Below are 16,908 nucleotides of genomic sequence, written 5' to 3'. Positions count from 1 at the left end.
TTAGATTAATTTATTTCAAAGATTGATTTCTGACAAATAAATGGAAATATGCCCTAGGAGTTTGTGTAAAAATAAAAATGCGTCATGCGTATTGGTCAAGACCAACCAGAGGACTTTTAACTTGTTGGGTATCAACCTTAAAGGACTTTTAACATGACGGGTTTTGCGGAAGTGACGTTGCAGACTTCCAAGTCTATTGTGGTTTACATAATAAATATGATGCACCTGTAGTGTGCAAATCCGTTCAGCAAGCAAAAATTTTGCTTTGGATTATTCCAAATAATTTCTTAGTTATATATTAATCTTGTAATGCATTTCGTGATCAATAGCACCCCACGATGTGGAGCAGTTCGTCCGTTTCTCTGGCTGCGGGTCGGGGTTCTGGCTCGGTTCGGCTGATCAGCCCAACTGCGTGCACGGTAGCAACTCATGTTGACAGTGCCATTGAATATTTAATGGTGAAGAAAGACTTTCAGGCTGCTCTGGACACGTGTGAGAGAGGACTGGAGAGTTTGAGTTCTTCTGGAGAACAGGAGGACAGTTGGTGGTGGGTTAAATGAACACCAGACTGACAGTACAATACATTCAATACACTATTAATAATGTTTAACCCTTGTGCAACCTTCGGGACATTTGTGTTTTTTTTCGATCATTTTGGCTGTGTTAATGCCAACCACATACATTTTGCCAAAGGTGTGTATTTTTGAGTGAATTTTGATATTTAATCTCAATTCCTATAATACATCTAAAACAAAACAAAGTTACTTATAAAACAAAATAGTTACACTCAGGACCTTCAGGACATAATTGAACATTTACCCAACTGAAACCCATTAAAATGGCAATATTGGATCCTAGTGCCATTAAAGCATAACCTAATTAATTCTATGATATTATGCTTTCATTCCAGAGCCCTGGCTTCAAAATATTAATTTGATATATTTTCCACCAGATGGCACCATTTTTCTCATGTTTATCCTATGGAGCAAATACATGCTTTTTTCCTATTTTCTGTTTGCTGTATTATAGAGCACTGCAGGCCAATTGAATAAAGGATGCAGCTAACATTGTGTGGGTGTGTTGGTATGGATGTCAGAGTGTATTTTGTATGTTTATGTTGAGAAGTGTGTGTGTGTGTGTGTGTGTGTGAAAACAACAGTGGCATTATGTAAACAAACTGGCATTTAAAGGGTTACAATCCTGAAAATAAATGATTATTTGGTAGTTATGATCAGGACTGATGTTGGTTCAAAAATCTAAAAGCCAAAAGTCAGTTAAAGTGGAAAATAATATTAATATCTAATATATTTATGGCAGTTTTTTGATGCTGACATTTTTGTCCTCTGGGACCTCTGAGTAACTTTCTTTTATTGACGCACAAGGGTTAATCATAGTAATATTTCTGTACTTTTATTGTAATTCTCATAGTTTTTTGGGTTTCAAATCAATAGCAGGATCTCAACTACCACAAGATTTAACTGTATTACTGTTACCATTTCAAACAAAACACATCATAGATGTTTATCATTACAGCCTCAAGCATGGAGAACTGAAAACAGCTTTGACTATAGTGGGGATTCAAGCATTGGCTGAACTCAATCAGTGGCGTGGAGTGCTGACATCGGTTTTACAGCAATTTGGAGAAATAGAGAAAATCCCTGCCAAAATTATCCAGATGTGGTAAAATAAATCTTTCAGACTTGCCAAATAATCTCACAAATAACATTTAAATTACAATTTGAATGTTGGGTAAGAGCAATATATCAGTTACTAAAGGCAGATTAACTTTTGTTTTTCTAGCATTCTGCTCTATGTGAAAGTAGATGAGCGAGCAGTGATGAAGAATGCAGTCTGTGATTGGCTGCACTGCTCTGGTAACATGAGCCAATCTGGGTTCAGCACTGTGGCTGAACTGTATATCCGGCACATACTGGTACCGATGGGCCAAACATCTGAAGCTCTGGAGTTTCTGGACTGTGATGTGGGTCGAGTCGCCTTCACTGAGGAACAGAGACAAGCTGCCCAGTGTTTAGTGGACCTACAAAATGAAAAAAATGCATCATTGTCCAATCCAAATCCTGAATTTGTAGTTGTAGCGACAACAGCTAGTGTTTCACAACAAGGTGACTCATTTATATCCTGAGTCAAATTACTCAAAAGTCTTCACAATGTAATTTGATTCAAACTTTATGGTTGACAAGGAAGTGATATATACACAAGCAAATTATGGATGGAACAATTGATTTGTGTGTGTCTGTGTGATTGACAGATAAGTTGAGACAGTGGCTGAATTCTATAATGCGGTTGTTACACAGAGGGCTCTCAGTAGCCAGTGTGAGAATTAGGCCTTTCTGTCGGCGAAGAGTTTTTCTGGCATTACTGCTACTGTACCTGCTTCTTGTCCGTGTGGATCCAGGTAAGACAACTACTGGCCCCAGTTTGGCAAGTGTCCAAAGTAAAAGCTCTGATAATGATTGTTCAGATAAATAAAGACTAGCATAGATCTGGTTCACAGTTTTTTTTCTGAAATATCTGTTCTCTCTCAGCTCTACCTTCAGCATTCCCGTGGCTGTTCCGCCTACATGGACTTCTAAAGCAGACTTGGAACACCATGTTTGGACCCTATTACAGAGCCAACGCCCGGAATTAGGATAGGAGAAAACTGAGGAAATGGGTTCCTGTCTTGAAACTAACAGTGAAACGATGTCTAAAAATTACAGAGATAATTATTACATGCTAATTTAGTGTAATTTATTTTAATAAAATATGTTTAAATATTATAAGTTTTATTGTGTGTACGGGTTTGTGTGAACATTGCAGCTGCAGCATGTAAATGCCTGATGATGTAGTTGAAGTGCAGTTAAGCTTAAGCAACATTTGTGGCAAAATGTTGATTACCACAAAAATGTACTTAGACTTTTCACTAATTAAAAAAAAAAAAAAGAAAGAAAGAAAAGAAAAAATCGTGGGAACAGTTAGGCACTTACAATGGAAGCGAATGGGGCCATTCAGTAAACATTAAAATACACACTGTTTCATAGGTAGAGCCACGATAAGTAAATTATATACATGTTAACATGATTTTTGTGTGGAAACAATCACTGACTAACATTTTTTGTTTGAAATAATATCCAAGTTTACAACTTTGTTGCCATGACGACACAACACCGTTAACCCTAAAACGACTGCAAAAACGATTCAAACCATTTTTTATAAGTTAGAACAATAATTTAATGAAAGTGATATATATATATATATATATATATATATATATATATATATATACAATTTTAATGTTCACACTTTTGCCTTTAAACCCTCCAAAATTGTCGTTATACGTTTTTTAATGACAAGTGACAAGTCAAAAAATTATAATAAAAATTGTGGTTCAACACTGAACCCGGAATATTCCTTTAATATGTACATTAATAGTCTGTTAGCATTAATAATAATAATAATAATAATAATAATAATATATAGATGGATGGCACGTGCCACGTGCAATTGAGTTAAGTTTCGTTTCAGTGACAGAAACGAACGCATGTTGCATGAATCGAAAGTGAAAGTAAAAATATGAGTCTCTGTTTACGTCTTTATGAGAGTCCGAATAAAACTGGATGTGTGTCTTGAAGACCGCTTCAGGTTTAGGGCAACGTTTAATTGTTCATACGTTTCCGGCAGTTTTGAACCTGTCTCATTGACCCTAACAAACGGTTTTCCGTAGATGCAGCACAACAGAGAAGCTTTTGAACCGGCTGCATGTTTGTGGATTGGGGCATCCTGGACTAAAATGGCCCGGAGATCCCTTTTATCACGCTCCTTTTCACTGAACCATTACAGGGCTTATGGTAGGTACTTTATAAGAAAATGACACCTAGATTTTAACATTTTACTAAATAACATATTCTGAACAAATACAATTTCTTAACCATTTTTGTGTTGTCAATAATTCTAAAATAAAATTGGCATTCGAGAGTGCAGTTATACAGATACTGTATATGTATAATCTAATGCTGGAACTAGTAAAATTATCTGTATCTTTTCCAGATGTTAGAGGCCTTTTCAACTACAATCTGTCGTGTTGTGTTAATGCTTTGCTTCAGTCTTTTTCTGCCACAACTGAACTTCTGGACATACTACAAAAGTAAACCTACATTATTTATCTTTCTCTATTGGATTTAGAGTAAAACAACAGATATTTTTTGGTCCTTACAAGAGTTACACACTCGCATGGTGTTCTGGACCCATAACAGTTACTATACTGTACTTAAATTATATATATATATATATATATATATATATATATATATATATATATATATATATATATATATATATTATTATTATTTGAAGATGGCATCCACCAGCTACGATTGGGCGAAATAACATCCCCCTGCAGTTGAAGAATGCCCTGTGTGCCATGAGAGACACTTCAAATCCTGCATCACACAAAAACCTCTTGGACTGCCTCTACAGTCACAACATACACCGTATGCATCTGGCTGAATTCATATTATCACACATTTACATGCACACAATTTTGTAATTTCTGGGCATATTCTGTGTTTGTTCTGAAGGGTTCACTCAACAGGATGCAGATGAAATCTTCCACATTATACTCAATCTCAGCCAAAAGCAGATGCTTGATCAAGACTTGGTGGGTTCTAATACTGTCTCTAATGTCTTGTCTGGTCTTGTAATTAATTAACACAAATAATGAGGGGTTTTCTGCATATTCACTCCATTAATTTTGTTTAGGGTGAACTGTGTTGTCTCTGTATAACTGCTGTGAGAATATTCAAATCTATATGTTTAAAGTCTTTATTTTACTCTCTTAGGCTCAGGAAATCCGCAGTCTCTATGACATAAGAATGGAGACCCAGTTGATGTGTTCAGAGTGCAAATATGTTCAACGAGTGCCTAGCTCTTATTTCAGCCTTCCCTTAGCGATTTTTGAGGGTGTAAACACTCTGGTAAATATTTCCAACATTTTCAAAAATTAAAGTGATAATGCACCCAAAAATGGAATTTCTCTCATCATTTACTCAATCTCATGCCAGCCCAGATGCTCTTTCTTCTGCTGAACACAAATGAAAACTTAGCAAAAATATCTCAGCTCTATAGATGGCTATAGAGGCGGATGGCTCAGTTGGTAGAGCTGGTCGGCCACTAATTGCAGGATTGGTGGTTCGAATCCCGGCCCACACGACTCCACATGCCAAAGTGTCCTTGGGCAAGACACTGAACCCCAGGTTGCTCCCAATGGCAGGCTAGTGCCATGCATGGCAGCTCTGCCGCCATTGGTGTATGAATGTGTGTATGAATGGGTGATTGTGTCACAGTGTAAAACGCTTTGAAAACCGTTAAGGTTAAAAAGGTGCTATATAAGTGCAGACCATTTGCCATAGGTCCATACAATGCAAGTCAACAAGGTCCAAAACGTTGAAGCTCAAAAAACATATAAAGTCAGCATAAAAGTAACTACAGTTGTTAAATGCATGTCTTCAGAAGCGATATGATAGGTGTGGGTGAGAAACAGATCTTTAAGTCATAATAAATCTCCACTTTCAAATAGCCCTCCTAAGCGCTCTTCTTCATACGTATCGCCACCTACTGTGCAGGGAGGAGAATTTATAGTAAAAAAATATTTTAATAAACACACCACGCTCTTGAAGACATAGATTAAACCACCAGAGTAATATTTATTACATTTATGCTGGCTTTTATGAGCTTTAAAGCTTTGGACCCTGTTGACTTGCATTGTATGGACCTAAAGACCTTAGATGTTCTTCTAAAAATCTTAATTTGTGTTCCCGCAGAAGAAAGAAAGTTATACACATCTGGGATGGCATGAGAATTAGTAAATGATGAGAGAATTTAAATTTTTGTGTGAACTATTCCTTGAATTATTCATGTTCCAGTGGATGGCAGAATCAATCATTTTACTTTTCATCATTGATACTGTTTGTATGAGGTTTTTATGAAGTAATTTAGCATGTTTTTTACACATGGTCTTAAGCAGATGAAATTATCTAACTATTTCAGGAGCGCTGCATCCAGTCTTTTTTCCAGCGGCAAAACCTGCTGGACGGTGATATGTGTTACTGTGACAGTTGTGGGCAGAAGCAACCATCCACACATGTAAGTTCTTTACTAGTAATTTTTTTTTTACCATTATCTAACAAGATTATACAGAATTGTATAAATGCAATATCTGAGAAATGTCAAACTAAAAGCTGATTGCACAGTGTCTGGATGATTGTTATAATACAGTTTCATTGAAGTGTTGTTAATATTGGTAATATGGCAATATCAAGTATAAATTTAACTAGATTTCATCACTGAATGCAAACTATGTAATCTGGAATTTTACATGGGATTTTATGAAAGCATTGTTTTGATTTTATCTGTCTTTATTTTAAAATTTTATGAAGGAGTTGAAGCTTGTCTCACTGCCTCGGATTCTGTGTGTCCACCTAAAAAGATTCAGAAATGTCGGTGGTTTAACCTGGAAACTCTTCAGCAGAGTCACCTTCCCTGAAACACTTAATATGGGCATTTTTGCTGCTGAAGGACAATCAGAAAATGTAAAAACATTTTGTTGACTACAGATTGAGCTTTGGTACTGCAGTCATAATGTTGTTATTTAAGACCACTTGATTTATGCATGTATGCACTTTATTACCTTGTTATAGGTGGTATCTGGTTCTCCCCAGGCTGATGAGCATTATAGACTCTATGCAGTTATAGTGCATATAGGATATGCCATGTCTGGCCACTATATTGCTTACATCCGTTCCACTCAGGACCAGACATGGTACTATGCTGATGACCGCACTGTTCAACCAGTAAGAGACAATGATAAACTTGATTTATTAATCGGTACAGATTTGATTCTAAACTTAATGGCACTCAAATACATAAATATCAACACTGACTGTTTTAATTATTTTATTTATCGGTCTCAGGTTTCCTGGTCGATTGTGCAAAGCTCATACGAAGGGTACATTTTTTACATTTTCAGTCATGTTTATTCACTTATACTTATTTAATCTCACTGGAGACATTCCAATAGAGTATTTTATTTACCGGTACTTTATGCTATGTATGCTAAATTTTGATTTGTACATTGTTTTAGGACAGAGACAGCCTACTTGCTTCTGTACCGGAAGATGAGCAGGAATGCATCTGGAGAACAATGAGGAACACTACAGCCCTTTCGGGCTTACTAATGACAGAGCGTTATGGTTGAATGCACTATAATAGGACCAAAGTCTTTATATTTCATATATATTATTTTTAATATATATTATCTGTCTTAAAATGAAAAGAACATTTTAAGAATGTAAATCAGTATTTATATATTTTCATGTTAATTTGGGTTCATATAGGACATATAGGATTGCATTAAATGTTTTGTATATTGCTCAATAAAAAGAACAATATATTTTGGACAAGGTTGCCAGTGATCTTGAAATGAAACCCACAGACGCATGCATCTAAAAACAATGGAATAAAAATATACTGTGCTTAAAAAAAACATTTAAGTAAAAATCACAAGCTGCATGTAACACTGTTAAAGGATGGGCAACATAAATCATAATTTTAATGAAAACACACGCACACGCACAGGCTGACACACAATTCTCTCTCTCGAACCATCGTCACCGGCCGCCTTTATCCCTCGCGCGCCTCATCAGGCCGATTGGGGACCGGGCGCGCGATATTCCGACCGGCCCCGCCCCCTCCGCTCCACACTGGTTCAAAGCGGCCATGAGACTTTTATTTTGAAAAGCCATCAGGCCACTTGACTCTTATTTTGACACCCAGCAAGAGTCACTATAAAACCATGTTGGGGAAAAGAAAAGCTGGAAATTCAAAGATGACAGAAGAAATGGAAATAAATAAGACTCCCATTAGTCCGACAGTACCATGGTCAACAATTCCTCAATGGTTGTTACCACAACCTACTGTAGAAATTATATTGTGAGATAAGGAAAACAAGGATCAGGGGTCTAAACCAAATGCCCAAATAACATATAAGTACATGCAGGATAATTATTATAGCCATGTCCATATATATTTAGATATAGAAAACAAAGGGTGTGGCATTCACAGATCTGAATTTCAGTATTCAGGTTAATAAAAGAATCTCAGATAATCTTTGAGTATACACTGGAGAATGGTAGCAGTCTTAATGGATTTACAGTGGGTTGAGGAAAAAAGACCATTGGGGGCTCTTATATGATCGGACTCATCATTAAAAACATGCCATACTGAAAAAGTAGAGAATATGTTTTGATTGAGATACTTCAAACAATATACAGAATTCAGATAATGGGATTAATTGTAACTTTTTGTTGGGTAGCAGCTCATGTAGGGGTAAAAGGAAATGAGACGGTAGATGAGAGTGCAAAAGAAGCCACAAAGAAAAGAGATACAGACATAAATGTAAAATATAGTAAGACTGAAATGAAAAGTTTAATTAAACAACATTTGAGTAATAGGTGGCATAACAGGTTTTTTAACATTCAAAGAAATGTTGGTAAAGGTAGATTAACAGGGCGAAATAGAAGAGAAGAAACAATCATCTCTACGGTAGACTTAGATTTGGTCATACAGCACTTAATAGAGCTTTGTATAGAATTAGGAAACATGATTCAGGGAAATGTGAAGTTTGTAATCAGGAAGAAACAGTAGAGCATGTTATGATGATCTGTCCGAGGTGTCGTAATGAAAGAAAGATATTGATTTCTAACCTTAAGAAAATTAAGATGGTTTTTGAGTTTACAGGCATTCGAAGAAATTCATGAGGTGAATGTTTTAACATTTTTATACAATATCTGAAAGCGACAGAGTTAAATAAAAGATTATAGGTCAGTCAATAGGATATACAGTGCATTTGTACTAAGAATAGGATAATTTGATCCTGACACAAACTCCCAACCGGTATTAATAAAATGCACATTTATTACAAAAAACTTGTTTAACCAGTGTGGCAGGGCGGAGGGCGGGGCTTGATTAGCCTGATTAGGGGCTGGGTGTGCGGAATCACAACCCCGCCCTCTGCCCTGCCACACCCAGTTTAAAATGATGTGTTATCCTCAATATATCTGTATCTTACTACTTTATGGTCATAATAAGAAATGCGTGGAATTCATTAAGAAGTACAGTGCAGACCTATTGAAAGATGTGTGTGTGTAGTAATTTGTGTTGATTGATTATTTTGTGATGTATTATATCAAGAGTGTTTGTTCTGTTTGTTTTGGGATTATTCCTGGATCAATCTCAGGATCTAGAACGAAAAATACTAAATGAGCAATCCACTCAGAGGAGAGATGTAAATATAAGAATTATCTAACAGATTCCTTTTGCTTTTTTTTATCCATGATTCTCGTAATACTTTCATAGAAATGATGGTGAAGTGAACATTTTTGTAAACTTTTATTAGACTCAAAACTGGATGATGGAAAATCTTCTCTACCTTGGACGGGACTATCCAAAAGGAAGAATGTACTTTAGGGAGCATCTGAAAAATGCTTTCATGAGGAACAAGGATGTCACAGATCCTGAGAAAATCAGAAAGCTGTATGATTGTGGAGAGTTTGTGATTAAAGAACTTAAGGCACTTTATTTCCCCAGGACAGGGCAATTAAGAAATGGTACTATGAACCAGAACATCTCTGATAATATTGTCTGTTACATGTTACATCATTTTCAGAGGATGCTATGTAAGCATTTGAACGGCTTTATTTGAAGTGTAGGATAATAATACATTTGGACAAAAATATTTATTTTTACTTCTACTGCCTGCTTCCTTATTAGATTCGTAGACATCTAAGTAACCTTACATGCGTATGTAAAAAATAAAAAAACACTAACTGTACATAGTTAGGGATTTTGCTGGACTGCTTCAGTTTTGTAATACTCTAAGCAGGAGGTTGCGTAGATAACTCTACATCACAGAAAGCGAGGTTGGTTTTTCCAAATGATTTCTCCAGCTCATGCACCAGGTCAAGCCTGCCTGCACCACCAGAAACCTTAAGGTGTAAATAATAGATAATGATAGTTATGAGAGTAGTGCATGAATGCATGTCTATACTATACACACACTGAGCACTATATTAGAAACACTATGGTCCTAATAAAATTCCCAATGTGGTCTTCTGCTGTTGCAGCCCATACGCCTCAAAATTTGACGTGTCGTGCATTCTCAGATGCTATTCTGCTCACTACAATTGTACAGAGTGGTTATCCGAGTTACCATAGACTTTCTGTGAGCTCAAACAGGTTTGGCCATTCTATATTGACCTCTCACATCAACAAGGCATTTCTGTCCTCAGAACTGGCACTCACTGGAAGTTTTTTGTTTTTGGCACCATTCTGAGTAATTCTAGAGACTGTTGTGAAAATTTCAGTAGATCAGCCGCTACAGAAATACTGAAACCATCCCGTCTGGCACCAACACTCATGCCATGGTCGAAATCACTGAGATCACATTTTTTCCCCATTCTAATGGTTGATTTGAACATTAACTGAAGCTCCTGACCTGTATATGCATGATTTTATGCAATGCACTGCTGCCACACGATTGGCTACCTAGATAACTGCATGAATTAGTAGGTGTACAGGTGTTTCTAATAAAGTGCTCAGTGAGTGTATACATGCCTATTTATGTATTATTACAGTATGTGTTTCAAAAGTATACTTACCTTTTCTTTGAGTACATTGTAGGCTTTGTAACAGGTGAGGTCATTTTTAGATAGTGTAAGTCCAGGCTGCAGTTTTAGTTGTTGACCCCCTTTAAAAAAACATACATTAGTAATTCAAAGAAGGACAGAGTATGGTACTTTCCATGCCAAAAACTAAATAAGATATTTCATACCTGAGATTATGCTGACAATTAGACCCACAATCATGACAGTCAGAGTACCCATTGGACAGAAGTACAGATATGAGAGAGAGTACCAATTATCAGCCAGCCAAGGCCTGTTACAAAAATCAACAGGTATGTTCAGTAACTTCACAGCCCTATTTTACATTTCTGTGCTGCAAGTAGATTTTGATATCCACCCCACCCACCTGTCTCGCTTTTCCTCATTCAGGACAAAGTCACTCATAGTTCTTTCAGTGGGACTTGTAGTCCAGTTAAATCCACTTGTTGCCATTGTAACGTTACAACTGTGTGTCGCCAGAGCCAGTGGTCTGTTGTTCTCTGGTAATGGATGGTAGACCTGTGCCCCTATGCACACCCACAGAGAAAGAGCCAACCCGGCTAGCAGCCCTGCCAATCCACCCTAAAACACCCACACTCAGTGATACATTTAAATGAAATAGATCATTATATAAAATCTACAGTAACCATGCTGACTTTTGAGTTGGCGCAGGGAAACAGGACAGCAAGAGAAAATAGTCCCAGCAGAGGTCCGCCAATCACTCCAACGATACTAATCGCAGCCTGATGAGGAACAAAGAGACAGCTAAATGGATGATAACTTTATACCATCATCCACTTAGCTGATTATATGTGTTAATCTGTCCTGAATATTTTTAACATACCTGTAGCATCCCTCCCATTAAAGATGCAAGTCCAGCCATTCCAATGCAAACAACACCATAAAACAAGCCTGTATTGGGGGGTGCATCATCAAACAAATTAGTCAAAATGATTGATTGTGCATTAATGTTCTCTAAGAGTAAATATTCACTCACTCGTGCCCTTTGATGCCCAGGACAGCTGCCTCTCTGACAGGTTGAGGTATGGCCGGATCAGATCTGCAATAGTTACTGCAGCCAGAGCATTTACACTGGACGAGACTGTACTGTAACCAAACAGTACAGAAGTGCTTTGAAAAGGTTTTTTAAAGTGCTTCTGTGATAAATGTGATATAGAATGGGATTTTTCACCCAAAAATGAAAATTCTGTCATCATTTACTCCAAAAATTTAATTCCAAACCCATAAGGAGATAATAATAATTCCTTACATTTATATAGCACTTTTCTAGGCACTCAAAGCACTTCACAAAGTATACGGGGAATCTCCTCAACAACCACCAGTGTGTAGCATCCACCTGGATGATGCAACAGCAACCATAGTGCACCAGTACACTCACCAGCTATTGGTGGAGAGGAGAGTTATAGAGCCATTCAATTAATTGATGGGGATTATTGGGAGCCCATGATTTAGAAGGGCCAATGGGGGGAATTTGGCCAGGACACTGGTTCTACTCCTTACAAGAAATGTCCTGGGATTTTTAATGACCACAGAGAGTCAGGACCTCAGTTAAAGTTCTGTCCCTGTCACTTTACTGGGTTATTAGGACCCATTCAGACCACCCCTGCTGGCCTCTCTAATACCTCTTCCAGCAGCATCCTTAGTTTTCCTCAGGAGGTCGCCAATCCTGGTACTGGCCAGACTCAACCCTGCTTAGCTATAGTGGGCAACCAGGCAAGAGTTGCAGGGTGATATGGCTGCTGGCTGAGAAGTTTGGAATGCTAGCTTCAGTCAACATACATTATAATTGTATGGGGAAAATATGCAGTGAATGTTAATGGATAACTGCTTAACTTATTTTGCGTTCCACAGAAGAAAGAAAGTCATATGGGTTTGGAACCATATGAGGGTGAGTAAAACATGACAGAATTTGTATTTTTTTTATCCCTTTAAAGAGATCAGACCTTAAAGTGCCACTGTATGCTGCTGCCACAAACAATCCTGGCAGACCAGGGTATTCGTTCAGGATATCCAACACCAGATATGGCATAAGCTTATTATATTATAGAGAGATATGCATATAGAGTTAATGATCCTGTACAACAATATCCACAGAAAATAATCCAATAAATAAATAAATGCTCTGTGACCTTAATCAAATTTATAATTTCATTTAATTTGATATGCTCAGTGCAGAAGAGAAGCAAAAGGCCTTTCTGCACTGCTAAATGTGCTGTACCTGGTCTTGAGCGGACACCTTTCTTGCTGTCCATGGATCACAGTTCTTATAAACGGAGTATAGACACAAGCCACTAAATACTGAGCACAAAGTGATAGCCCAGAGTGACACTAAGTTAATGTATAAGGCCCTGGATACAGACATAAACACACAGAGACAGCAAAATGGTTCAGTTACACATTGCTTTCCTTCCACTCTGTTTTTAAGTATTATGTTTGTGCATTACTCACATTTTGGCATGGAACAGTGACTTGCACGATATGTATCTTTGCACCTGAGCTTGATTGATACCATAGACACTGGTCCAGAGGAATGTTCCTCCCACCGTTATGGTCCAGAACGTGTGTCTCCTCAGAGGGTTTGGATCAAAGCTGAGAAGTGTGGCACAGAGTGAGAGGAAGCAATCTTTTACAATGCAGCATTCCTGTACCTGTCAGTCATCCCATAACTCACTCCCATAGGTTGAGCCGACCACCCTGGGTGGAGTCACTGATAATAGTGGAGATCCCGTCCTGCAGCAGCACTGATTGAAAAATGACAGCCAAGAGCCCGGCAAACATGATGCCCACCTGGAACACGTCCGTCCAGACCACTGCTTTAAGACCACCCTGCCAGGGCAAAGGGACAGCCATTTGTAAACCGCAATTTGATAAATATCTTATAATGTCAATTCCAACAAGAACAAGTGTGATTACATAATTCAATACAGGCATATGGAGCATAGTGACAAGTACTGTATACATAGATCATGCATTTTTTTATAGGCACTATAATTATACTGACCAAATAAATAAATATGTCTAAATAAGCATGTGGATTAGGCATCCAAAACTTTTTGGGATAACTGTATATACATTTACATATGTCTATTATTTTACAGTATTGATAATTTGGAAGGACCATCGTTCCCACAATTAGCTTGTGTTTTAGTGTTCTTACTAATGTACAGTAGAGGGTGCAGACCACTCCGGTTGATATGACAGCACCCCAGAGATCTATACCTGTTACTGAAATGTGAAGAGAGAGAAGAGAATTCACTTGAGTACACTCTGGATTATCAAGAACACATAAAGGCTTAGTTCAACCCAAAATGCTCTCATCATTTACTCACCCTCATGCCATATAGATGTGTATGACTTTCTTCTTCTAAAGAACATAAACGCATTTTTTTAGAAAAAAATCTCCTTTCTGTAGGTCCATACAATGCAAGAGAACTTTTCAGCTCCAAAAAGGAGATGAAGTCAGCATAAAAGTAATCCATCAGACTCCAATGATTTAATCAATGTCTTCTGAAGTGATACAGTTGGTTTTGGGTGAGAACAGACCAAAATACTGTACAATGACAGCAGTCTCCTTGGCAATCATGATTTCTATCTTGATTACACTTCCTTTAGCACCATCTAGTGCTCTGCATATGCGTCAAGCACTAGGAAGTGTAATTGAGCTTGAAATCATGATTGTGCCTAGAGGCTACAATGTCAAGATGTACAGGGAAAAAGGAGTTATATTTTGGTCTATTCCCAACCAAAACCAACTGGATCACTTCAGAAGACATTGATTAAACCACTGGAGTTGTATGGATTACTTTTATGCTGACTTTTTGGAGCTTAAACGTTTTGGTCACCATTCACTTGCATTGTATGGACCTACAGAGCAGAGTAAGATATATTTCTAAAAATCTTCATTTGTGTTCTGCAAAAGAAAGTCATACACATCTTAGATGGCATGAGTGTGACTAAATTTGAAATTTTGGGTGAACTAACCCTTTAAAGCACAATGCACTTAACTAGAGATGCAATGCCAGACAAATACAGTTCAATTTCAGCAAACTAAGCAAAGGCTTTTGGCTCAAGAATAAGGTTAAATATGGATAAATATGGTTATTGAATAGCTGCTTCTGTTAATTAAAGAACTGTTTAAAATCCCTACCTTGGTTTAAAGCCAAAGCTGGAGCATAAATAACCAGACCCGTGTACAGTACCTGAAAAATGGGACAAATTCACTTTCACGCTTCATCTCTGCATCAATTCACTGTACTATATGATTTGATTAGACATATTTAAAGTACACTGATACTGTAGCAAAAAAGTGTACTCACTGTCTGTATAATGAAGAGGACTGTTCCAAATAGTCGAATTACTTTATTGTAGCGCATTTCCAAATACTGCAAGAAGATTACCGAAAGAACAGCATATTTCAACATAAGTTGCAGCTGCATTTAATAATAATAAATGCATTATATAAACACTATGACACTTTGAATATATAGTATTCTACATTTTAGTTTTCCTCTCTGCTTGGTCTATATTACAAAAGTTACTGAAACAATGTTCAATTTTACATTTGACATTTTTATGCATTTGGCAGACGCTTTTATCCAAAGCGACTTACAGTGCACTTATTACAGTGACAACCCCCCCGGAGCAACCTGGAGTTAAGTGTCTTGCTCAAGGACACAATGGTGGTGGCTGTGAGGATCAAACCAGCAACCTTCTGATTAACAGTTATGTGCTTTAGCCCACTACACCACCACCAAAACCATGCTTCATGTGGTCATCTAAATGAACTGGTTTTATTCACCTAAACATATAATTTAATTAACACAATTGAATCAACTTGAATAAATTAGGATACACCAACAAAACACATTTTGAGGGTGAACTCAAGAAGGAATAAGCTAACAATTGCAGGTTAACACTTTTTACAGTAACGTTTACAGCGTAGTCTGATTATAGTGACTCTAATATTTTAGATCATATATGAAACATGTATGAAACTTTGTCTGTGTCATCACATTGGCTTATCTTACCTCATAAGTGCTGGTAATGCCCAGTCTGTAGAAGATAGGCATAAAAATTTCAGAGCTAACAACCACCATCAGAATGTAGGAAAAGCAGATAAGGACGAAGATGGCTCCATATTGATACACCTCCACCGGGGTCCCCAGCACTGTTATAGCTGACATAAAGCTGGCTGTCAAGGACAGGGCCACAGGTACTGCAGTCATACTCCGTCCACCCACCAGAAAATCATTGGAGCTGCTCTGACCTCGTCCAGCGAAGGCGTAGTACAACCCAATGCCGGCAGAGATGGCAAGCATCAAGGTGAAGACCACATAGTCCCACAAACTGAAAGATGCTGAAGAGGGTGTCATCTTGTTGCCCTTCTGGAGAACAGGATCTCTTGATTTTACAAGGTATTCTTTGCAGGTTTATTTAGCAAAATATTGATGGTGACCATCAAGTATTTACTCATCGAAAGCTTATTGGTCAGATCCAGTCATGTTAATTGGTCACAGATTGTGTCATGACAGAGAGATGTCTTGATTCTTTTGTGTGGTCAGTCAGATATACTCTGGGGTCTGGACAGGTAACTCACTGCACTTCCAGCTCAGGGGGTGTTATTGTTCTCTGAGCTACATACCTGTCTTCAACCCTCCCCTAATAAGTCCATCCCTGCTCATTTTTTACAGCTGGACTGCAGCTTTTTTTCCCTCTCTAGTAATTATATGGGGCATTTATTACTGTGTGAGAGGAGAAAAATTATTCACCCTTTAATTTGAGCAAATTTAACCAATTATTTATATTTAAAATATATATATACTTTTGTTCTTAATAAAAATGAAAACAAAACAAAAAGGAAGAGGCAAAAATCTGGGTTCCAGTGAGGCACATGCAATGGAAGTGAATGGGGCCAATCCTTAAATGATACAATACTCACTGTTTCAAAATTATAGCCACAAGACATAAACAATATGCATGTTAACACGATTTTAGTGACATAAAATCACTTACCAAACCTTTCTTTGTAAAGTTATAGCTAATTTGACCACTTCGTTGCCATGACGATGTAATGCCAACAAACCCTAAAATCCTAAAACAAATGTAAAAATTATTATTTAAACAACTTTACAGGTCATTTAATACATGAGTTTGATCAGAAGAATAAATAAAA

General features: G+C 37.4%; 3 protein-coding genes across 3 annotated transcripts; 2 read left to right on the top strand and 1 right to left on the bottom strand.

Annotated features, from left to right (window-relative positions):
- Window positions 1-175: 175 nt before the first annotated feature.
- pex26 (peroxisomal biogenesis factor 26) lies at window positions 176-2,744 on the top strand. The gene is made up of 5 exons (XM_052118969.1): window positions 176-547; window positions 1,534-1,680; window positions 1,801-2,123; window positions 2,270-2,416; window positions 2,547-2,744. The coding sequence occupies exons 1-5, from the start codon at window positions 339-341 to the stop codon at window positions 2,648-2,650; spliced, it is 930 nt and encodes a 309-aa protein (XP_051974929.1). The 5' UTR covers window positions 176-338; the 3' UTR covers window positions 2,651-2,744.
- A 737-nt stretch (window positions 2,745-3,481) lies between these two features.
- Window positions 3,482-7,386, top strand: usp18 (ubiquitin specific peptidase 18). Its single transcript, XM_052118976.1, has 10 exons — window positions 3,482-3,848; window positions 4,048-4,144; window positions 4,354-4,490; window positions 4,578-4,657; window positions 4,839-4,973; window positions 6,046-6,141; window positions 6,435-6,587; window positions 6,696-6,848; window positions 6,969-7,003; window positions 7,139-7,386. Exons 1-10 carry the CDS (start codon window positions 3,725-3,727, stop codon window positions 7,200-7,202), a joined length of 1,074 nt encoding a protein of 357 aa, XP_051974936.1. The 5' UTR covers window positions 3,482-3,724; the 3' UTR covers window positions 7,203-7,386.
- Window positions 7,387-9,929: 2,543 nt separating this feature from the next.
- On the bottom strand, window positions 9,930-16,108 carry slc5a8 (solute carrier family 5 member 8). The gene is made up of 15 exons (XM_052118597.1): window positions 15,764-16,108; window positions 15,053-15,118; window positions 14,884-14,935; window positions 13,894-13,961; window positions 13,408-13,562; window positions 13,185-13,325; window positions 12,955-13,084; window positions 12,680-12,768; window positions 11,713-11,822; window positions 11,560-11,627; window positions 11,372-11,458; window positions 11,083-11,297; window positions 10,886-10,989; window positions 10,713-10,801; window positions 9,930-10,040 (listed from the first exon to the last, which is right to left on the bottom strand). The coding sequence occupies exons 1-15, from the start codon at window positions 16,106-16,108 to the stop codon at window positions 9,930-9,932; spliced, it is 1,830 nt and encodes a 609-aa protein (XP_051974557.1).
- Window positions 16,109-16,908: the final 800 nt, after the last annotated feature.

This window comes from Xyrauchen texanus, chromosome 45 (genome assembly GCF_025860055.1).
Source record: "Xyrauchen texanus isolate HMW12.3.18 chromosome 45, RBS_HiC_50CHRs, whole genome shotgun sequence".
Lineage (NCBI taxonomy): Eukaryota > Metazoa > Chordata > Actinopteri > Cypriniformes > Catostomidae > Xyrauchen > Xyrauchen texanus.
Note: the sequence above shows the minus strand (reverse complement) of the source record. Positions and strands in the feature narration are given on the sequence as shown.